The 24,764-nt window shown below is 32.7% G+C and overlaps 2 protein-coding genes across 2 annotated transcripts in view; both read right to left on the bottom strand.

Annotated features, from left to right (window-relative positions):
* Positions 1-5,252, bottom strand: part of LOC129218171 (hemocytin-like) — a 123,144-nt gene extending 117,892 nt beyond the window's left edge. Inside the window, exons 1-4 of the mRNA XM_054852388.1 lie at positions 5,000-5,252; positions 2,761-3,096; positions 1,369-1,674; positions 566-729 (exon numbers count right to left, since the gene is read on the bottom strand). Of these exons, the coding sequence (XP_054708363.1) occupies positions 566-729; positions 1,369-1,674; positions 2,761-3,096; positions 5,000-5,252 (1,059 nt within the window). The remainder of the gene's footprint in view (positions 1-565; positions 730-1,368; positions 1,675-2,760; positions 3,097-4,999) is intronic.
* A 33-nt stretch (positions 5,253-5,285) lies between these two features.
* The window catches only part of LOC129218178 (SCO-spondin-like), a gene marked incomplete at its 3' end in the record, with an annotated part of 50,833 nt that continues 31,354 nt past the window's right edge, over positions 5,286-24,764 (bottom strand). The window contains exons 15-21 of the mRNA XM_054852400.1: positions 20,933-21,058; positions 15,691-15,947; positions 14,312-14,493; positions 12,988-13,250; positions 11,528-11,658; positions 7,039-7,333; positions 5,286-5,346 (exon numbers count right to left, since the gene is read on the bottom strand). Of these exons, the coding sequence (XP_054708375.1) occupies positions 5,286-5,346; positions 7,039-7,333; positions 11,528-11,658; positions 12,988-13,250; positions 14,312-14,493; positions 15,691-15,947; positions 20,933-21,058 (1,315 nt within the window). The remainder of the gene's footprint in view (positions 5,347-7,038; positions 7,334-11,527; positions 11,659-12,987; positions 13,251-14,311; positions 14,494-15,690; positions 15,948-20,932; positions 21,059-24,764) is intronic.

Raw genomic sequence — 24,764 nt, forward strand, 5'->3', positions numbered from 1 at the left:
GCCCAAAAATCAACATTAAGCTTTTGTTCCAAGTTAAAATATTGTTTGTTTTCCCCTTTTAAGCCTTACAATTAAAAAACTAACAGTTAATTTTAAGAAAAATTTAAGTTTACATTTAATTTACATTTCATATTATTTGATTTCTTTTAATTAAAATGATATTTATATATAGTGGAATCTAGTAATGAGATGAAAGTGAAGAAATTTTGGGAATTATGAGCTAAATTAGCATAAGTTTTGGAGCAAAAAGAAGTGAAAGAAATCAACTCCACAAAAAAACTTCTGGCAAAGGACTTTACGTTAAAAAAAAGGAAAAACATTTATATTTCTTTTCAATTATGAAAAATGAATCAAAAAATTATTTATTACTATGATACAACCCACTTTGGGTTTTGGTTGTGGTCAATTTGCTCAGTGATTGCTAAAATGTTTCTGAATTTTGATAAAATACAAATAATTCTGAAAATTTCCTAAGCCTCCCTGAAAGCACATTCCAATAGCAGAGTAGTTAGCATTATTTTTTGACTCAATAATTTTATCAAACAAGGGAAATTAAAATGTGTACCTGTATTTTTGCTAAGTCTTCATAATCTCCGTCATCAGGAGATGATTCAGGACTATCAATGTTCAACCACGGTGTCCAGCCACATTCTACTGGAACAGGCAAAACAGTTGTAGGTGCCAGTATTGTTTCAGTTGTTAATACTTCTGTTGTCATAAATACAGGTTCTACAAAAAAGGATTAAAAACTTTTCTGATTAATTTGAAAAGAAAGAAGACATGGAATACTGTTTTGATTTTATTTTTTGAGAATAGCAGTATCAATATACATTAATAAATAAATAGTTTTAAAAAACAAGAAGTTTAATTTATTTTTGACACATTAAACTTTTTGCAATAAAAAAAATGCTGTTTTAAATAAATATTTGTTATTTTCTTTTACTAAACGCTCTTTTTTCTTCTCCAACATTTATGTTTTGCAGTTAATTATCCTTGTTTCTAAAAATTATAGTTTTGCATAAAGTTCAGACCTTTTATTCACAACTAAATATCATAAAAGAACAGCAATAAACCATTTGTTTTCAGAGCTTAAAGCAATTTCCTTATTTAGTGCAAAACTATGAGTTTAGTGATGAAAGAATATCCAACAAAAGCATTTTTTCTATAAATTCATATCTTTTTGATTTTGATCCCAGATTAACAGGTGGTTCTTGCAACTATGAATTTGAGTATATAATTTTACTTTGCTTCAAAGCATTCTTACTTTATATTTTGCACAAAAGGTACTTAATCACTTTGGTCAATTATGCATGACCTATTGACATAATCAATATACTTCATTAAATTCAATTAGAAAACAAAACTCACCACATCTACAGTAGAACCGAACCATAAAATCTTCACATTTTCCAGAGACAACATATTTATTACAAACAAAACCAACATTTTTAGAGCACTTTAGCCCAAATGTGTCCAGACTGGAATAATCAATAAGATTTCCTCTTTCATCTCTGGTCTTACATTCAATGTCCTCAATTATTCCTCCAACACAAAATTGGTGCTGTTGTCGAATACTTTCCAAACTCTCATCATCGCCAATCTCACTATGATCAGGATGATCTGTGTTGAAATACTCTGTCCAGCCAGTCACACATATTGGAGCAGGTGATGTTTCTGAAAAGCAAAAAACTTTTAAAGAAAATTTTTATCTAATAATTTCTTGCCTTTTGGGACAACCAATAAAAGAACTATATTTTTCTATTTTAAGGAATTAATTTAAACACAGCTGTAAAGAACTGGACACATTTTATGCAAATATATTCATGTCCACAAATTATGTAACACTTTCTTATTCTATATCCGCTCATGTTTCTTTCATATGCATTGAATATTAAATATGAATTGTTTCGGTCACTCGTCTGGTCAGTGCTAATTCTGTATTAGCTACCAGTTTGTTTGGCACTCTAGGCTTATTTAAGAGGTTTTCCACCTCCAGTTCAGTCACTCCTATGCCGGGCTGTTGAGTGCTAATAAGTACAAAACTGCAGTCCTCGGCTGGAATTGACTGAGCTGGCGGTGTATTAAATATGAATGTTATGTACACAATTAAATTTCTCCTTTGCAGATATACATTAAATTCAAACAAACGTTTCTGTTCCATGTAATTAAATACAGTTTACTGAAAAAAAAGCGAGCATTGTAAAGAAAAAAGGTGGTGCAGAATGTAATTGAAAACAAAAACTAGTGAACTGCATATTTTGTACCTTGGCATCAGGCTCAAAATTTCAGTCACAAATCACAATGTAAAATACATTTAAACTTATGAATAATTGCTGGTGAACATAAATTTACGGCCTACTGGATTCTGAGGCACTTAATTCCCGTAGACACTCTTCCACAGAATGAAAACTGGAAGTGATATGCCGGTCTGTCAGCCATAATTCATAAGCCACCCACATGCTAATTAATATGACTTACAAAGTTCTTAACTTCTTTTTATTTTTATCTATTCAAGTATTTTGCTTTGCAGGAAAGAAAAAAATATTGCATTGGAAAACATTTTTGTACATACAGAATAATACCAGTCAGCTAAATTGTAAGCAAAATCTGAATCACCTACTCATTTTAGCCAGCTGAGCTTTGGTCAGCAAACCATTAGTCAGTAATATTAAATGGAACCAACATTGACTGATAGTGTATAGTTTTAGTTCTGATCAACATAATAACTATAATTTTCAGTGAAGAATTCAAGAAAATTACCTTCTATTTCACAATTACAATATACTCTCAGTTCGTAATCATCACAGTTCTGGCCCTTACACAATAGTCCAAACTTCTTGTTACAAATGACATCTGCATCATTCCCATGAATATACCTCCAAGACAAAATCGAACGACACTCAATCTTTATTATTTCATTTTCAGAGCAAAAGGAGTGTTTCACTCTCAAGTTGTCTAAGGTTTCAGATTCTCCTTCCTCATTTGGTAAACTTGCAGACATCCAATCAGTCCACCCTGTTTGCTTACAAAGTGGTGGCAGCTTTGCAATCACAGTCGTTGTAGCGATTGGAGTTGTTTCAATTGGCAGTTGAGGACCTAAATAATTTCATGAAAATTATTTCCTGTGCAATGATTGCATGAACATTTTAAATCATTTTATAAATAAAAAACTTTACATAATAAACAAAAACGCCTATAATTACATTGGAGTTAAAACCAATTAGTTGTATCATCCTAAATTTTCCAAACTCTCTTTTTATTTTATCAAAATATGAATAGTATTTTAGTAAAATTTCCTGTTTTGTATAAAGTAAATAAATTATCATAAAATGTTGACAACACAGTTAATTATAAAGAAATACATCACCGAAATTAAAATCTTTGAGCAGGTTTTTTTTTTTTTTTTTTTGCAGAATCATCTTTTAAAATGGTCGAACAAAACACATTAAAATTGGGGTTCCAATGTAAAAGTAGTTCATTCTAATATTAAGTAAAAATTTTCACATCAATCCTTTAACATGTAGGTGAAAAAATACTCATACATATTAAAACTATGCATCAAAGAAAAGCTCCAATATTTCTATATGGGATGAGAGTTGTTTGTATCTAGCAAGGTAGTTAGAATGAGACCTATCTTCAAGTCAAAAAGGATAGGAGCCTTTAATTAGAAACAGTGGTCATTGTCAAACATGATCATTGATGACCTGTATCATAATATTTCATTGATTTCATCGGCTGCTGTGACTCCATCATTAAATAACTAATGTATTTAATAACGAAATGATAATTTAACATATTGTAACAGATTATTAAAGAAAAAATTTTTGTACTAATGGCATTGATTTATCATTATTTTTTTTTAATTTTATTATTATTTTTTAAAGTTTAATGTGTTATTTAATTATATTTTGAGACATGAAGAAATACTTTTTTCAATAGTTTTAAACATTTTTATTTACTAACTTACAGTTTCAACACTTATTAAAATAAAAAATTATGAGTCTACAAAAATTAACTATATAATTCTATTTAATACTCTTGGTTCTCCTTACTATTTATTTTGTGAAAATGCTCCAGTTAGTGAAAAACAATTACAATTGGTTTATTTTTTACAAGTACAGTCAGGCCTCAATATAAGATCACTTTTCGTTAGACCTGTTTCACTGAACAGTAATTCTATGTTGTTGTTGTTGTTGTATTAGCATATACATCGTCAGGTGTTGAATGATTACTTTCGTCTGATTTTCTTTAGTTAATTTCAACATCACACAGAGTTAATTCCAAAAATTTTCCATGGTGCACAATATTTTATAGTTGAAAAGTTATTTTTTCAACCAACTTAGTATAAAGAGCAGAAAAAGTAGTAGAAGGAAGATCTAATGAGTGATACTGAAGTGTTGAAGCAAGTACAAATACTCATTCTAAGCATAAATGTCATAAGACATTTTTAAAAATGATATAAGAGAGCTGAATTTTTTTTCCTTAGTAACTCTGCTTATAAGGTCAGCTTTAGAAAGTTCTGAGGGGTGACCTTACATGGAGGTTCGACAGTATCTGCTAAGTATATTTTTTTTGTAAACTCTCAAATAACTTATATTAAAACAGCTGACTTAAGTCATAAATTCTATGCAGCAGATGACAAAGATCTTTGTAATTGAACTAGGTTATTACAAGGGCAGATAGTCTTTCAAAAACTCTGATCAAGCAGATAAACCAAACATTTGAAAACTCTTATACAACTTAAAATGTAATCCAAATTACATCAAATTACATTTTAACTTGACAATCCCCCCCCCCCCCCTGGCTGAGAGGAGATATTTTAAAATATTCCTTCCTTGGCAAAATGCCTCAAGGGAGCTTGAAGTTTTACATCAAAATGTTTCCTGATTAAATTAAAAATGCATGAAAAATAAAAATGCAATATTACACCCCCCCCCCTCCTTCCCAAAGAATTGGTAAGTTTAAAATTATCAGATGCAACATAAAAAAGCTTGCTCACCACAATCACAAAATACACGTATTTCATAATCCTTGCAGATGCTACTATCCTGTTCATTATCACGACATGATAGTCCAAGAGGCAATGTGCAAGTAGCTATCTGTCCAGTTTCTCTCAACAGGATTTTAGTGTCGGCAACTCGGCATTCGATGTCGGTTATATTAGCTATCCCACAGTAATCTTGATACACAGATTTAAGGAGGGGGTCAGATAACTCTTCATAGTCTCCTCCAATAATGGATGGTGTGTTCATCCATGGTGTCCATCCTGACTCAAAACAAGGCCGTGGGGCTTCTATGTTGGCACAAGGGTTTCCAGAGCAGCTTATGGATCCTTTGAGACAGTGACTAGATGCAAATATAAATTACATGTTATTCAATTAACTGGGAAAAAAATATAAAAAGATTTTTTTTTTTTGACACAAAACACACCTACTGTTACATTTTGCTCTCTTTTTTCTGAATATTTTAACTTTTTTTTTTTTTTGAAGTTTGTACATTTTTATAATTTTTTTTAAATCAGCTTCTTAGCTACTTTTAATTAATGCATTATATCATAAATAAATAATAATTTTTTTTTTCAAAAATTTTAAGCTATTTAATTAGAAAACATTCAGAAATTCTGTGATATTTTTTTTATAGGCATTTTCTATTTTAAATGAAAATTACTTCAGTAAAATTTTTTCATTTATATTTTCAGCCTATATACATGCCTAAAAAAATAAGACACAAAACACGCACTTGGAGAAATCTATCATTTAACAGTTTTGTTTAAACTTAAAACCGGTCATTTTGCCGGAAAAATAGTATTTTTGTCAGGACAGCGGTAAAAAGAACAAAAACTAGGAAAATTGGCTGGATTAAAAAAATATACTAAAAAACAAAATAATTTTGTCTATAATAAAACTATGACCTAAAACAAAATATAAACTAGAAAATTCATTGTGTTAATTTGAATAATTCTTGCACAAAACCCAAAATAGATTATTAATAATGCTTCAAAAACTGTTTTTACTATAGAATGTTGAATGAACAACCAAAAAGAAAAGTGCTCTTATGTTGGAAATTCGAATGACTTTGATGAGAGTAACTATTTTATATTATTACTTTTACTATTTAAGTTACACATCAGCTATAAACTTATTACAAAAAAAAGGCTAGGCATGTGTGGGTTAACAAACTATTCGATTGCTAAAGCAAAATGCCTGATTTCACCCAAAATTCAGATATTACCCAGGAGACTAATTCCTTACTTTAGTCACAGCTTATTTCTCCATTCTCAAGAAAGGTCGCAGCCTAGCATAGCTAATGCAATCACAATCAAGAAGTAATATTTAGCATAAACTAAGCTTTTACTTATTTTTCCAATGTTAAATACTTGGATTCTAATATTTTGTAAAACTTCATTAAAAAATTCCACTTGTTTTAAAGGAAAATTTCTCTGATAATTTTCAGTTTTTGTCAATTTTCCAGAGCCCCTTGTGATGGATCGTGCGATGTTTAAACAGATTTTCAAGTATCTTTTCTTGAACACTGAAAAATATTTTTCTACTACATTCATGTTTCACTGCACTTTTTTAATATTTGATTTCATTTTTGGGGTTTTAATAATTTATAATGTACTTTGACAGTTTGAAAACTTAATTACTATATTATTTTAATAGGTTAAATAGCCCAAATTCTAGTTCCTGTAGAAGTTCATTAATGTGGCTTTTCCAAAATGTTTTTGACATAAAAACATTTTGAAATAAAATAAAATTTACGAAAATAAAATTTCACAGATAAAAAGCACTTAACATTAGAAAAGTCCTTTTAAGTATAAAAATCTTGATACGAGATAAATTAAGTTTCCTAGTTTACCATAAAATTAGCTTATTTACATACATTTTTCTTTCTTATTACTTGAATACATGAATGAAATGAACAAGATAATTTGAAATATTGTAAACATAAGTATTGTCGCAAAAAGCATTGTAAACATAAGCCTATTTTAAATAACAATAAATAAAAAAAGTAATAAGTTATTTTTAATTTTAATACCATGACTGGCAAGCATCAACTATTTCAACATCTGTAATCCTGTCTCCTTCATTATAGACTTTGCCATTAACTTCAAGGCAAGGGACTACGCAATCTGTCTGAGGCACACACTTGTATTCTCTTCCATTGTTGTAGATTTGTCCAGGAGGGCAAGGTTTTGGCTTGCAACCTTCTGTGCAAGAACCAGTCAAACAGTTTTCAGAAATCTTCCCGTAAAGAAACTTATTTTCACATGTTTTGGGAGGGCAAGAAGGAACACAACCATCATAGGTGGAACACTCTTCACATTGGATGGCTGCAAAAGACAAAAACAAATTTTTATACACTTAAATTCCCTTTATTATTATTGTCATCATGGGTGCAAGTTTGGTGATGTGTTCAAGACGGAAAATATTTTGATTCCCCCCCCCTCTCCGTCCCGCCCCTGACATGCCTGCTTAAGGAAAAATTTATGAGTATAAGTGTTGCAGATTTTAACAATGGCAGTTTTGGAATCTGTATTTAATCTGAATTTTAAGCTTCTGTCTTTTCTGTCAACATGGACCCAGTTAAAATAGTAATATTTAAACATTTTGATATTGCAGTTCAAAAAATCTAAAAACCGGCAATAACAGGGGGTATAGAGGCTGACCCCCAGAATTTTTTTTAAATATAAGTCCAAAAAATGCAATGGTAGGCCATTTTGGTAAAGTTCAGGGAAAGGAGGGGTTCAGGGACTCTCTTACATCAATTTTTTCAAACTGATGGTCCCAAAATCACAATATTGGGCGATCTTCAAAAAATATTGGAGAAAGTGGGGGGCGGGGGGGGGGGGGCTGGCTCTCCCCTAAATTGAAGCTTTGAAAACAAAACTGTACTCCATCTTTCATAACATTTGCAAGCTTTTCGAATGCATTTGAAGGGATGGCGTTCAAGAACTCTCCTTCTGCAATTTTTCGAAATTGAAGTTCCAAAAACGCAATTTTAGACGATGTTGGATGATGTTAGGGGTAATTGCATTTGGGGCTCCCTGCCATTAATCTTTTGCCGATCGTAAATATTTTTATTGCAGCAATAAAATCGATTGCGACATAAGAATTTCACTTTTGCAACATAAATCAGTTCTGATCGGAAAGTCTACCCAAGATGGAACGAACAAACCACAAAAGAAGGAAAGGTGGAGGAAGGATATGAGCAATTATGGTAACTGGCACCATTCCCCCACACAGTCTTCATTTGTAAAAGAATTCTTTCATAAAATAGCAGGTGGTAAAATTAGCAATAAAGAAAAAAAGCTTCAGGGAAGTATATATGTATGTTCATTAATTAAAAAAAAAAAAACAACAGGGGAACTGATTCCTCACCCCAGGGAGGGCCCCCGAATCATATCCCTCAAAAGGCACTCAAATACAGTCTAAAGAAGCGTTTTAAATATTTTAGCATCAAAAAATTTTCGAAAGAGAACTCCCGAACACCTTCCTCTAAGTTTACCACAAACGCCCTTAATTTGAGTTTTTAAGGCTTCAGTTACTACATTTTTTCAAGGAACAGTACCCCCTTTACCTATATACATAAATTATGATCGGCTAAAAGTTTTAATACTTTAATTTCAGAAACTTTTTGACAGAAGCTTCCGACTCCCTTCTCACGTAAGTCATCCAATGATAGCCCAAAACAGAGTTCTTAAAACTTCAGAAACGAAAATTTTTCAGGCTGGGCGGTGGGAACCCCCCTCCCTCTCTCCTTGTGTAAAGCAGGCACACTAAATGCAGTGTAAGTTTGATTAAGATTTATTTTTCTATTGAAAGAGCAACTCCCCTCCCACATCGCCAAAGACAACCCAAAGTTTTAAGACTTCAATTACAAAAATGTTTCAAGAAAGATTTCCGAGTTCCCTAACTCCTAACTCACTCAAAAATAGCCAAAATAGTATTTCAATACTTCAGCATGGAAAAATTTTCGGGGGAGAATGACCCCCCCCCCCGCACGAACTCTTTCCCCTAAGTTCACTAAATTTGACTTAAATTTGTGGTTCCCCTTTTCATCACCGAAGTTTTAAGAATTTAATTTCTACAACTATTGAGAAATCGAATAAGCCATCGAATTCCTTCTTTGTAAGTCCTCCAAAGATTACCTAAAGCAGAGTTCTGAATACTTTAGCTTTGAAGTGAGAGGGAGACCCCGATCCCCACCCTCTGCCTCTATGTTCATTAAAGATGGACTAAGTTGCGCTTTTAAGACTCCAGTTTCGGAATTTCGCCTAAAGAGGTATTCCCCCCCCCCCCCTCTTGACATTGCAAAAGTCTGCCTAAAAGTTTTAGACTTCAATTACAAACATTTTTCGGGAGAGGGCCCCAAATACCCTTTGTCTTAAGTCATTTAAGTATAGCATCATTATTAATACATCAGCTACAAAACTTTTTCCGGTTAGAACACCGAAACCATCTCTCATAAATTCACACCAGATTGCCTAAATGAGTGCTTTTGTGACTCTTTCCGATTTTTTTTAACCCTCACCCTCCCAACTTTACATCATTAAAGACAGACTAAACATTTTTGACCTTTTTTTTTAGAGTTTACAGAGGAGAAATCTCGAACTACCCCTAGCTTCAAAAATGGCTTACAATTAAGTTTTTCAAATTCGTATTCTGAGGCCCTTGAGGAGTCCCCCCCCCTCTTAGATTCTACAAAATATTAATGTTTTGAGACATAAGTATCGTGGGAATTTGCGGACTTACCCTCTTTGCAAGAGCAGCGTTTTTTCGCAAACTGGTGCTGCCGTTATTTTTTTTCGTTTCTTTTCTATCCCCCCCCCCATTTCCATTCTAGGGAGTGTTAGATTGAAAGTCATTGGAATTAAGTAATTCTTCAAATCTTAGAATATTTTATCAGAAACATGTCAAAAAGGCAGGAACAGTTGCCCGTCGGTGTTTTAAACCAGTTTGAAATTTGCCTCCAATTCTTTCCAGAACTTCTATTTTCATTGAAATCTTAAAAGTCCCTGATAGTTCCCGTTTTACCTGGTATGTGGACGCCCTTTGATGTGGTAAACATTTCATCCTGTCAGCAATCACTCTCAACCGGTGATTCAGATTCAACTCTAAGACAATTTAAGAGCGCACATAATTTTCATTTATGCGTGTTAAGTTTGCAAAAAGAAAAAAAAACGCAAATGAGATAAAAAACGAAAGAATGATCGTAAATAGCAAGTGAAAAATAGAGACAAAAGGTGATCAATTCGAAAAATTAGTGAGAATAGTGAGAATTCCACGGTCTGCAATGCAGTGAGTTGGAAATACCAGAGCTACCTAAAAAAAGTGAAACGGCACGAGTCTAAAAGTCATTCTTCCAAAAGCACGTTGCAAACAAAACAAACCCATGGCGGAAAATCGAGAGAATGTTGATGTTTATTTAAGCTTATGGAAATGTTCAGTTATTAAAGCATATTTTTCAAACACTAATTTATTTTTTTTAAACAAAAACTGAAGGACAGTCATCGAATTTCTTTCCGTCCCGACCTCCGTCTCGGAAATTTTGTCCAAGACGGAAGGTCTTGCACCCATGATTGTCATGTAAACAATCATACACAAACACACAACACAATGTTGCATCAATAAAATGAAAACATTTTATTAGAACAAGGCATGAAGTGGTCATCTACATGGGTAAATGACAAGACCACTAGCACAGAAGCAAATAGAAAAAATAAATGAATAAACAAATAAAAAAAAGAACAGGTACAGAAAACTTGCAGCTACCGATCCTCAATACTCAAATTTATGACACATAAACATTCAGTATCTGGTTAATAAATGTTACTGGTTGGATATTTGACATTACTTCACCAAAACCTGAAATCCTGTCAAAGATATCCCATTTGTGATTGCATTTTAAATGTTTCCATGGAGATTTTAGAAACACAACAAAATTTAAAGTTGTAATGTAAAATGTCAAGCCTAAGCATCAATTGCAAATAATATATAAATAAGAAATAAATTAAAAAAACTATTTTTAATGCATCTCAATCCACTTGCATGCATGAGCATATTATTTTTATGCATATATTTGCACTTTATTGCCAGAATTTCAAACTTTGGCTTTAATTTGTGATATAATCGAATATGTGGAACCATTGTGTATCATAATATGAAGTATCAACTTTCTAAATAAAAATTTTGCACTTGAAAAACAATGATTTGCATTTGTAGGGAGCATGACGGTCAAGCCAGCAGGGAGCGAATTTTACTATGGCTTATGGGTGTTATAAGATGTGGGTGTATTCTTATTAAAAAGTATTTTCTTTTCTTTCTTTCTCTATTTTGTAGCAAGTAATATTCAAGACTACTAACATAGCACATTGTGCACAAGTTTGATTTTTTCTCTTGCAGAATTGAACAGCATTTCAGGTAATCTTATTGGCTTTAACACAAAACAACATGAAAGAAAAAGCAATCACACTTAACAGCACAAAACAAAAGCAGCACTATAATTTTTGTTATTTCAAACTTACGGCAAAGTTCTTGGCTCCTCCACTTGATAGGGATTCCGTGCATACTACATTCATAAGCATACGTAGCAATAGCAGTACATAAACAATCACAATCTCCCCCCGTATCACAAGCGCAAGAATCAAACACACACCTATACAGTAAAAGAAATTAAGTCAAAGTTACTTCATTAATAATTAATATACAGATTTATGTAACAATGATTTATGACATTCAGCACATTATGTGGATGTGACAATCACATGTAGACAACTACATAGCGTTAATATGATCAGTTATTTAAACGATACTACATAGGTGATTTTACTAAGGGTTCTTATTCAAAATTTACTGTAATCTGTTGACCGCACGTAATTCTAATCAAATGTGCCTGTTGCAAAGTACAATACTTAATTAGCATTCTTGAAAGTATGGGACTAACATTATTGACACAGTTATTGACAGTTATTGACAATTGATTATGTTAGCATATTTTTAGCACTTCAACCTTGATCGCCAATCATGTAGATGTTAATTTTTCAATAAATAGACTATATGTTGATAGTCTGAAAACAACTTCAGTTCTAGTTGAAATGCGGAAGAAGGAAATATGTTTCGGAATCGGAGCTCAACTTCAAAGCATATCCATATGCTTTGAATATATGGATACCGTGCATATCCATATGTACAGTATCAGTTTTATATCCACAAAAAATACTTTGAATTAAATTTAAGTATCATTTAAATTCACTTGCATGAGAAGGAGTTATTATCAAAAGTTATTTTATCCTACACATTATGAAAAATGTTGTATATTTCATAACAAACAGTTGTGAATAGTACAACCAATACCACATTCTATTCCGTGAAAATGAGTGTAATTGCAATATGAAAATAGAGTTAACCAATTAAGAAATTATTTTTGCATTATTAAGCTATAAACTTATCAATTCAAAAAACATATTCTTGTGTTTTAGAATATATATTACGCCATAAGCTTCTTTACAATTCTAAGAAAAATTCTTCGCCACATATTAAAAGCATCACAGCTGTGGAGATGGAGAAGTTGCAGTTTAAGATTTTTGTGCTCACTTCAGAAAGATAATGCAACTATATTTCTGACACTTACAAAGTAATTTGCCAAAACAAATTCAGTATGTAAACATAATAAAGTTCAACATTTAACATCTCTACCACACGATTAATTACTAATATTTCTAGGTGCATTTAATATCAAACATATATACTACCAATAATTTTTTTTATATACTGTTAATTTGTTAAAAGAGAAGAAAACTATGATTTTTTTTGCAAAACTTTCTATGTGTGGAAAGGAATTTGTTTATGTGTGGAAAAGAAAACTAATTGTAAAAGCAAGAATTATTTTTGATTCAAAAATGAATGTAAATATAAAGCAAATTTGTCCAACAATAATGCAAATTAAACTGTCATATTACCACATACATATTTGAACAATACTCACCTTTCATAAAAATGGTCAAGAGGAACTTCAGACCAACAATTTGCAAAAACATCTGACTTTAGTATGCCACACTTTTGCTGTGCCCAGCTTTTTCTCAGTGGATGCAATTCACATGCATCTTCAATTGTCTGGGGCTGTGGACAGTACTCATGGATTTTCCAACTGTCTGCAAAGATTGAAGCTCTTGTTTCTGGTATACCTCCAGAAGGAGTCAAAAAATCATCAGTTTGATCATCATTGAAATTACCACAAAGGCCTTTGACCTAAAAAAGATTGATTAATGCTCATATTCATTTAATAAAGGCAGAAAAATACCCATGTTTAATCTACACAGTCATATGATTTCAGTTGGAATAACTTAAGAATTTTCTACTCTAAAATAGGATGAACCCTTGAGGAAATATGATTTGTCTTAAGACCAAAAACTCATTTTTACAACTCAACCAAAGTCAGCAGCATTTTCAACAAAATTCAGCAAATACCATGATAAAATACGACAAATAATAGCATAGGGAATAGTAGATATCAAAATGGAAATGTAATGATTTTTCAAAAAAAAAAAAAAAAAAAAAATCTATGAAAAGATTTACTTAGAAACATGTCATTTTTTGTTGTTTTTTTCAGTTAAATTCAATGAATTTCAATGAAATGTCTCTGTATTATTGGTACAAAACTCTTTTTCATTTTCTTCATTATAACCCTTATTGTATAACCTAGACACTGAAGATACTGTTTTGGACGTCACTTATCATTCTTAACATAAACATATAGATTAATTTCTTGTTGAGCAATAACTTTTTGAATGTTCTACATTTGTAGTCAATGCACAATATGGAGGGGGGGGGGGGGGTGCTTTCACCATCATTATAGTCTGGAATATCCACAGAGAAACTAACCTTTTTTTCTTCACTAGTATGATTTTCTAAGAAGTGTACTTCATGTATCTATCATAAATGATCACTTTAATACACGCTTAATTTTTATGCATTTTGAAACTTTTGATATTCGCACATTACTTAAATTTTATGATTCTGAACATATAGATAGAACACGTAGATGTTGATGATAAACAATCGATGATTTTAGGACTCATTCAAAACATGGCAAAAATTTATATTAAAAAAACAACAACATGGGCTGGTAATAAAGAGGTATCACTTGGGTGATGAACTATCATAAAAAAGTCCTTACTTTCAGTACACATATCATTCCCCATAAGTAACATTTATTGAATTGCAAAAAGTTTGAATTCTTGTAGCAATAGAAGCAACTGAAAAATAAATATGATCTCATAGTTAAACTCAACCAAAAATTATATGCATACCCTTTCTCGCCATTTTGGATCCAATGTTATATATAACCGGGTTCCTTTGTCCCACTGAAGTGAAACTCCAACGTCAGTATAAACTAAAACAAACAACCCAGATTCAACAACAACAAACCTTGAGTTATAACGAGTGTTAGGAACAGATTCTTCCAGTGATAATATTAGTTTCTCTTCATCACCTGCAATTTGTAAGACAGTATTTTAAAATGAAGAAATGTTTCACAATTATTAAATTAAAACAAAAATACAGCAGACTATCGATTAACCAGCTCAGATAGGGTTGGGGATAATTTGGTTAAGCAGAAACACAATTGAAGCAGAGAATAAATAATAATAAAAAAATATCTACTCAATGAAATGCACTATTTAAAGTTGCATTAAGCAATTAAACTATCATTAAAATAGGAATTTATTAAGTGACGAAATTTAATTGAAAGGCTTTTGGCTTTTTACAGAAACCAACAAGCTTATCAAACAAGTTTTAAAAATTCAGCCATTTTTTTTCTGCTGAAAGTTAGAACTTCAATGACTTGCTGCATAATTTAACCAATTTTTAAATATAGCATTGCAGTAACAGAAGAAGCTAGTGCCAGTTGTTCCACATAGTTTAATGCCATTTCTAATGAATTTGCTACTTTTACAGTGATACGATGGGGGTCAGATTGCCCTCAAAGTTGAGTCATTGTCATCATCAAACACCTCAGGGACTGCTCCAATGATATCGTCATCTGATAAAGTATCTTGTTGAACCGCCCAGATAGCATCAGGGTGAATGGAGAAAGCTCTGGTCATGCATACATACAGCCCCTTTGATGCTAATAATGTTAATACCTAACCCTAATAAATCAATGACTAGTAAATTAGTTATCTGCTCCACTGAGAGCAGTCTCTGTGGCTGTGTCAGTGATTAAACTGAATACTAGTAAATCAGTTTGCAATTTATATTCCGGAAACTTTTTAGTTTTTTCAGTGAGTGTTTTTAAAAGGAAAGTTATTGTACCAAAGCATTGTCAAAATAAAAATAAAAATAATAATAAAACCGAACAATCTGTTGTTGCGAAAACCATCCTTGTAAAAATAGAGCTTAGTATTTTTGTACATTATAAAATTAATTTACAAAATGATTCTACTGTGCTTAACTAACCTTATAGTTTTTTCCTATCATCAACTGCATATAGCAAGACATCAATTTTTGTTTTAACTAATTGGCCACAAAATTTCTTTTCTGAGGATTACTATTTTATTTTTCCCCAATCCAGTTTGCACAAACATTTTTTTAAATACAGTCTTTAAAATGCATTCCAAATGGTGTGATTAACATTCACTATCATGATGTGCATTCAAAACTTTCTTACCAATATTTTCAACAACATCACCTCTTGTAATTTCAGAAGGGCCTAGTTCTAGAATGAAAGATTTGCTGCAAGTGATTCCACTAGTCCCACAAGGAACATTCTGAGCGCTTAAGCTGAATGAGGCTCCGCTGATTTTCCCTTTGGCAACAATATAGTCACAGCTACCATGGAAATCAAAAAATTTTCCATCAAATGTCTTAAAATGAGATTCACCCCAAGATGTACAGATACCTGGACAAAACTTTTCTGTACATTTCCACAATCCCGACTTGCAAGAGCTGTAAAAAGAAAATATTTCAAATACTATTAAAAAACTGATGAGATAAAAAAATAAATAGTTTATAGAGCATTTTACTTCCTTTTACAAAAAAGGAAGTATTCATTTCGTGAAAAAATTTTCACTCAAAAATCGGCCTTAATTTAAATTTTGCTCACCTCTGAATTAATGTTGAGTTTTTTTTTTCGACTCGACCACGCGTGGATAAGTGCCTAAGAACATATAGACGTGCAAAAATATACATTTTGACAATTTCCGAGTTAATTACAACGAGTTTTCTAGTGACATCTGTATATACATATGCATATATGTGCCTATGTATGTCGCATAACTCAAGATCGGTATGTCCTAGAAAGTTGAAATTTGGTACGTAGACTCCTTGTGGGTTCTAGCTGTGCACCTCCCTTTTTGGTTGCATTCCGATGCTCCAAAGGGGGTCTTTTAAACCTTTTCTGGGGAAAACATTGTTAATTTCAATGCAAACTCAAGTGGTGTTATAATTTGGCAAACACTTGGACATTTTATCGCCAAGCTTTTGGTCGCCAAGTTTTGTCGCCAACTTGGTGAAAAATTTGGCGTTTTTTTTTAAATTTTAAATCTGGTTCCAATTTTTCCACTATTGGCGATATTTAGAGAGTTAACCATTAAATTGCCAATAAAGGGAAAATTAATCGGAATAAAAAATTTTTTTTCTTTGGTTTGCAACAAACTTGGGGTGAAAATATGTAAAGTGTTTCTTTGCTTACTCCAAGTCCAAGGCACTATTATCATTAAATTAGTGTGAAAGAAAGTCATGTGATGCACACATCAGCTCGTTTAACTTTGAATAACAGATTCCTTGATAATCCAGTGGAATTCCCTTTAAATCAATTCAACAACATAAAAACAATATTACTGCATCATACCATAACCATGAGTTTGATTTTTTCATTAAATTATTCAGTTTATTCAAGAAAAGCACTAACAGTTTAAAGACACAACTTAAAAAATATAAACAAAATCATGTCTCAGATACACAGTGGCATAGCCAGAAAAAAAAAAAAAATCCTGAGGGGGTGGATATTAGGGTGGGTCAAAAAACAATTTTTTTCCGCATCAATTTCTAATACCCCAGAAAACTTGTGCATCATCATCCTAATGATGGATAAAATAATTTAAAAAATTCTTAAAAATATTTGAAATCCCACAAAAGCCTTCAAGTTAAGAAAATATAGAAAAAAAAATCGACAATTTTGAAAGACGTGTATTTTTTTCAAAAAAAAATTATTTCATTTCTAATAGTATAGAAAATACAGCTTGTAGTTACCGAAATGTATAGAAAAAACTTGGGGGCACTTTGTTGATCAGTTGGATTGGCGCAGCAAGCTTCAAAATACCATTTTTAAAGTTCACACAAGTCATATTATTTCAAAAATTCTTAAGCTGACATAAAGCTATAAAAATGTACTATTAAACATCCATTTTAATGTTTTAAATACATTTCTTTTATGTTGAAATGACTGAGAACTCACCACGTGCAGGCCCGTCATTTCAAATTTTTTCTGAGGGGGGGGGGGAGTCAATGCAAATTCAATGGAAGTTTCAACGGAAAACAGCAAAATTCACGCCCAACCAAGTGTACATTTATTTATTTCTTAAAGTAGTGGGGGGGGGCAATGAACCACTCCCTGACCCCCTATATGATGGGCTCAATCACGTGGCGGTGGCAGCAAGTCCGAGTCCCACTCACCACCCTACCCAATCAACCAACCAACTTAGGCGTGATTCATTATGCTGAAGTTCTTTAAATTCTGAATTTGTATCAAATGTTTATGATCTCATTGTCATTTACTATGAAAACCTTCTTGGTTTTCACGCTTGTGTCATTTTCCTTCATCCTCTGTCGCAAGTTTTGCTCACCTCTCTACCGATTTAGTCTGGTATCAAATATTCAAGTTATGGCAGGGCTTTGGCTTTCAATAAATATTAAACATCCGTTTTAATGCTTTACTTATTTCTATATTATGTTGAAATGACTCAGGACTCACCACGTAGATTTAACAGCAAGTCGAGTTCTCCCCCCCCCCCCCCCCAACCAACCAATTTGTGTGTGATTTTTCTGTTTAAGTTAAGAAAAATTTGACTTAGTATCAAATTTTTTATCAAAGATCTTTATCTGAATGCTGTCTACTTAATAAAACCATCTGAGTTTTCATGCTCACAAACTTTTACACCCCCCTCCCCCCAGTCTCTGTTACAAGTTTTTATACATCTTTCTACTGACTGAGTATATGGCATGGAAATTTCACATTTTCGTTGAAATTTCCATATTCTGAGCACAGAAATACTGTGCTAACTGGGTGTTAGGACTTTAATGTTTCCCAAATTAGTCCAACAAGCTTAATGCAGATACAGGCGTCCCACGTATAACCTCGTTAATTTGTTCTGTGTCGTATTGAAACCGTTTTATATGAGACTTTTTTTAAGATAACATTTTAACTTATTTTTAGTACTAATTATGTATGTGCATGAGAAAAATCAGGTTGTGGCGTGTTGGTAGTATGTGTGGCATGCTGAGTGGAAAGCAAGTAGTTACCAGGGATAAACTTAACATTTTTTATTTACACAGCTATTTACAAGATTCAGAAATATACAATTTATCCGTAGTTAGATAGATTTCTGGAGAGTCAGAAAGCATGACTGATCTCTCCAAAGTTTTTGATCGTTCTCCTCGTTTCCGAGTCAGCCGCGCCCCAGTCCCGCAAAATTCATCTCCCCTTTTTCTTGGAAAATAAACGGGGATTTTCTCTCTCCTTTCCCAAGGATGCAGCTGGTCAATGGATGCAGGTGGCCATCCTGGGAACGGAATGTTAAACTTGAGCCAAAACGGCCAAAGGTCAGCTTGGGGGTGGAACATAGTATTTTATGGATTTGAAAGAATTCGATGAAGCTGGTTTCAAAGCATGGGAATGAGTAAAAAGTGGGGAGAACAGTGGCATCCGTTGACAAAAAGCGTACTATGCCACAAGGTTAAGATATATTGTGTTATATCGAAACCGACTTAGAAATAATGTAAATCAAGGGATGTGTACAGTGTTATATTAAAACCAAGTTTCATAAAAACAAAGTAAAAACTTATTAGAGTTATCAACCGTTAACAGAATGTATTAAACAGAAATGAAATTCCATCTTTTTTAAACATAACTCCTGTGTTATATCAAAACCTTGTAGTATTAAATTCAAGTTTCATACTGTGTAATATCGAAACTGTGTTATAATAATCGCAAATTTGGTACTGTGTAATATCAAAACTGTGTTATAGTAGTACCTTGTTATATGAGGGATGCCTGTACCAGAAAAATTATAGTAAAGACCTATGCTCTCCTGTTTGGTTTGATATTAGGATGCGTTAGGGTCCAAACCATATACTGAAGGTCATTCAAACAACAAGAGATTTACCGCATAACATTAAAAGAAATCCTTGATCCCTTCATTCATAGAAACTGGTTCTTTTGTCATCCAGAGAATATGATGTGGCGATGATATTCGACTACACACAGCACATTCGAGAATTAGGAGACAGGAGAATACTGAAAGCCTGAAATGAGCCGCCAGGATTCTACAAGCTTTCATTAATTAATTTTCAAGCTGCAGATTATCCTGAACTTATTGATCGGCTCAAGTGTAAGCTGATACCACTACCATTGTTGTCAAATATAGCAACAGAAGACTTTGAACTTCATTGAAAGTCAAAGCCTTGCCATAGCTTGAATATTTGATACCACACTCAAATGGTAGAGAAATGTGCAAAACTTGTGACAGAGGATGAAGGAAAATGACACAAGCGTTAAAACCGAGAAGGTTTTCATAGTAAATGACAATGAGATCATAAACATTTGATACAAATTCAGAATTAAAAGAATTTCAGCATAATGAATCACACCTAAGTCGGTTGATTGGGTAGGATGGTGAGTGGGACTCAACTTGCTATCTCCGCTACCTGATTAGACCCGTCATTTAGGGGTTCAGGGGGTGGTTCATTGCCCCCTCTCCACAGTTTTGAGAAATAAATAAAGTTACACTTGGGTGGGCATAATTTTGCTGTTTTCCGTTGAAACTTCCATTGAATTTGCACACCTTGCTCCCCCCCTCCTTAAAAAAATTTGAAATGATGGGCCTGCACGTAGTGAGTCCTCAGTCATTTCATAATAAAAGAAATGTATTTAAAACATTAAAACGGATGTTTAATAGAATATTTTTATAGCTTTATGTCAGCTTAAGAATTTTTGAAATAATGACTTTTATTTTAAAAGTGGTATTTTAAGGCTTGCTTCAAATGATCGACAAAGTGTCCCCAAGTTTTTTCTATACATTTTTGTAACTGCAAAGTGTATTTTCTATACTATTAGAAATTAAGTAAATTATTTTTTGAAAAAAAAAAAAAAAATACACGTCTTAAAAAACTACCAATTTTTTCTATTTTTTCTCAACTTGAGGGCTCGTGCCGGATTTTAATTTTTTAAAATAAATTTTTAAATTATTTTTTCCGTCATTAGGATGCCAATGCACAAATTTTCCGCGCTATTAGAAATTGACCCACCCTAGTTTTTTGATCCACCCTAGTGGATATGGATAAATTGGGAGGGGGGGATAGGTTTAGTTTTAGTCTTTTTCCACGATCAAAAAAATAAATTTCTGACTATTGGGGAGCGGGTGACATGCTCCCATCTCCTCCAAAAACAAAAAAAAAAAAACATGGATGAGCCACTATGAGTAACTATTTTCATATAACAGTTTAAAACTGTCACTGCACTGTCAAATATAAATAATGTAGCACTTAAATCACTTTGTGAACATTTATTCTAAAAAAATCCTCTGGAGAAAGAAATAAAATTTACATGTCTCCAAACAATAAACTTCAAAGCAGATACTTCCTAACAATTTTTACATTAAATTACTGGACAATTGAAAAGTTTTACACTAGTTATATTCAGGTATAAATCTTACCATAAGTTGCAAGATTGTTTGATAACACTTCCTTCCTCATATTGCTTATTTCCATGCATGCAACTACACTGGTCTTCAGGAACGCATCTATTTTTATCAGAGTCAAAAATGAAACCATCTAAACACCTTTACAAAGGACAGAAAGAAAGATATATTAATATGTAAGCTAAAGCAACACATGTGCAGAAACTAAAATTAACATAAATTTCGTTATTTTTAAAAATAAAAATTCAGTGAAATAATCCAAACAAATTCAGACTGGGGGTTGTTTGAGCCATAAAACTAAATCATGTTATCACAAATACTAAAGTAAACTTACATTAACAGCTTAAAGCATGCATGTTATTTCTGTTCAATGAAATTCTACCTTTATCTTTTAAGTTTCCCTATGATTGATAAATTTTGATGAAACCATTTACATTAAAAGCTCTTTTCTTTCAGGTCAGTGCTAAGAGTATTTTAGTCTTCTCATTCACATTTAGCACATACAATTCAATACTAAAACAGTATACATTCCTGTGCAACATCACTGCACACTAATGCTTGATAATAAAAAAATATAAAAAAATCAATAAAAGTTAACTTTGCGCTCTGGACATGAAACATATAGCATGCTACTTCAGACTACAAATACCAGAACAATACAACACAAACTCAGTATATTCTAGACACCTTTCGTAAATCTATTGTTTCAGAAAATGACTATTTTACTAAAGATTAAAAAATAAATGAAGTTATTTAAACATACCTTTTTATGTACTTTTAGCATTTTATTAATTATTATATTACTCACTATTGACACATTAAATTACTTTAGCTTTGGGCAGGGCTGGACTTGACCATTAAAATGGCCCGGGGACACTTAACTGCCCTTAGCTCTGGAGTAAATCTACTCCCCCTCCCCTTCTCCATGTACACAATCCTAAAAGTTTAAGAGCAATAAAACACGAATGCATGGCCGTTGCAAGGTCAAAAACTTGGGGACTGAATGAGTTTGGCGGCCCTCAAATGTTAATGAATTTTAACAGAGAGAAAGATTTAAGCTTCTGGTTTAAGAGGGAGTCATTACAAGATTGAAGTATTAGCAATAGAAACCTAATCTTAAGTACAATATTCTCTCAGATATAGAGAGTTAGGGGGTTTCTCCTTAAAGTTTTCGAAATTGTTGTTTTATAAACACTGTTTTAGGCAATCTTCATCAGTGTTAGAGGGTGGGGGGGAGGAGAGAAGTTCAAGGTACCCTCGCCCAGTAATTTTTTTAGTTGAAACTTGAAAAACACAGTGCAGATTATCTTTGATTGTAATAGGGGGGGGGGGGATCAGGGATCTCCATCGGAAACATTTCGAAATTGAAGTTCAAAAAATGTAGTTTCAGACCATCTTTGGTGGTTTACTAGCGCAGCAAGAAAAAGCTTCTGGAGGGGGTTTTGGAGCAAAAATACCATCTGGAGGAGTTTTTTTGATCAAAAATACCTTTTCATGGTTTTTTTTAAAGTCAAAAATACCTTCTGAAAGAGATTTATTGATTAAAACAACAGTTTCATATGCATAAACTACTGCATTAGAATTTGCATTTACATTAAAGCCAATGCCTCTGGAGAAAAGAGATTGGGACCCTCCCTCGGAAATTTTTTGAAATTGTAGTTTGAAAAATGCAGTTTCAGGCGATCTTTGATGGTGTTGGGGGAGAAGAGATGTAGGGACCTTTCTCCGGAAATGTTTCGAAATTGAATTCTTAATATATATTGAAATTGAATGGCGGAGGGTGTCTTCTCGGAAATTTGCCGAAATTGTAGTTTTGAAAGTGCAGTTTTAAACTATCTTTGGCACTGTTCGTGAGAGGAGAAGTTTGGGGGCCCGACAATTTTTTGAACCTGAAATTCTAAAATCGCAGTTGTAAATTATCTTCAATGATGTTTTGAGAAGAGGCAGTTCAAGGGCTCTCCTCAGAAATTATTGAGAAGTAATGCTCATAAACGAAAGTTTAGACCAGTGGTTGGAGAATCTATTTTTTGTTTGTAGCGAACTACAACTACTTTATGACAAATGTAATTAACTACAACTACTTTTTTCAAAATGTAGCAACTACAAACTACTTTTAAAAAGTAGTCGCTACTTCCCTACTTTTTGAAAAATAAATAAATAAAAAGCACACACATACACACCGTTTGAGGATTGAACAAAAAATTAAAAAACTGATTTAGATTAATAAATTGGCTCATTTGAGCATGGAATATTACTAAGAATTATTTATTGTTTAATTCCTTTACCGAGTTCATTTACCTTTATGTCATTCCAAACATTTTTTTAAAGATTTTTACCAATATTCACTGCAAGAAAGGATTTAAAAAGTTGAAGGAATTCAACCTCCAAGTTTTTAATTCTTTCCTGACAGTGAATATTTCATTCAAGAAGTGCAACTCGGCTACTTGAAAATGTAAATTAGATGCAGTCATAATTTGATTAAAATTTTATATAGACAAAATATATGTACTTAACATTGATTCAGATGATGAAAAACATCTTTTAAACAAAAGAGAAAAACTTTAAATTTCATTACAGGACGTTAATTTTACAGGCACTTATATTTTATAGGAACTGGTTGATTGATTTTGAGTTTCAAGCTCAGGGTCCAGACCTGGACGCCATCTCCTTTCTTTAGTTTTGCAGGGAAATCCCCAGATACTTTATGAACACTTTTTGAACTCTGACATTTGTCCTACTTTTTGGGACACTTTGAAGTACTTTTTGGAACAGCGTTCAACATATTTCTGAGAACACTTTTCGGAATACTTATTCGATTTAGTACAAATTTTTACACATTTGGAGAAGCATCTGCAAACATTTTTTGAACACCGACAGAATGACTCTTCCTTTAGAACACTTTAACAGTTTTTAGAACTCTTTTTACATTACTTACCGACCACCTCTTTGATTATACCAGTAATTTTTGCTGTTAATTTGACAGCAATATCATGGGCAGCTGTCAAACACCGTTGGCAATGGATGGTCTTTGACCAAGAAAGGACATCCATTTTCCTGTTGTGATTCATTACGCCAAAATTTCTAGCAGCATCATAGGAATTCCATTGATTGGTGTTTAAAGAAAGATAATGAAATTATATTTGAACGAAAAAAAAAGCAATTCCACAAGTGTGCCCCAAATGTGTTCCCAATATGCTCTCAAATATGTTTCCATTCCGAAGTATAACAAATATCCCGAGTGGGACACATTTGGAGCACGTGACAGAACACTTTCTTTTTAATGGAGCAAATTCAGAGCACATTTTAGTGCACATTCAAGCACGTTTTAAAATTTTGCGAAATAATACTTTTTGTTACATTTATTCAATTTGTTCATTTATTATTACTATTGTAATTTTGTAAGACTGTGTGTTTTTTTTTTTTTTTTTTTTTTGTGCATCGCTTCCAAAATATAATTGGAATGAAATTCTAAAAAAGGACGGGGTCAGCGCATTCCTTTGAAGATGGCCCTGAAGTATACTCAGGGCTGGCGAGAGGCTATGTCAGCCTAGGCGCGAATAAGGGCTCGCCTTGAAATTGCAGACCTATAAGTTTTATAAGTGTTAATGAGAATAGGGGACCCAAAAACCAACAGACTGGGGGGCCCCTGTCTTAGCTCTTGGCAGCCTTGAGTCTATTAAAAAAATGCCTCGTGGTCACTCTTGATATTAAACCCAGTGCCTGATTGCCTCCCAAGCCTATATTAAACATAGGCTTGACGCAGGCACCACAAATTTGCTAGTCCTTCAAACTTTTGTTCATTAAGAGAGTGTTGCGAGGAAAAAAAAAGTTTAACCACAAATCACAA

The sequence above is a fragment of the Uloborus diversus genome, chromosome 1, assembly GCF_026930045.1.
Source record: "Uloborus diversus isolate 005 chromosome 1, Udiv.v.3.1, whole genome shotgun sequence".
Taxonomy (NCBI): domain Eukaryota; kingdom Metazoa; phylum Arthropoda; class Arachnida; order Araneae; family Uloboridae; genus Uloborus; species Uloborus diversus.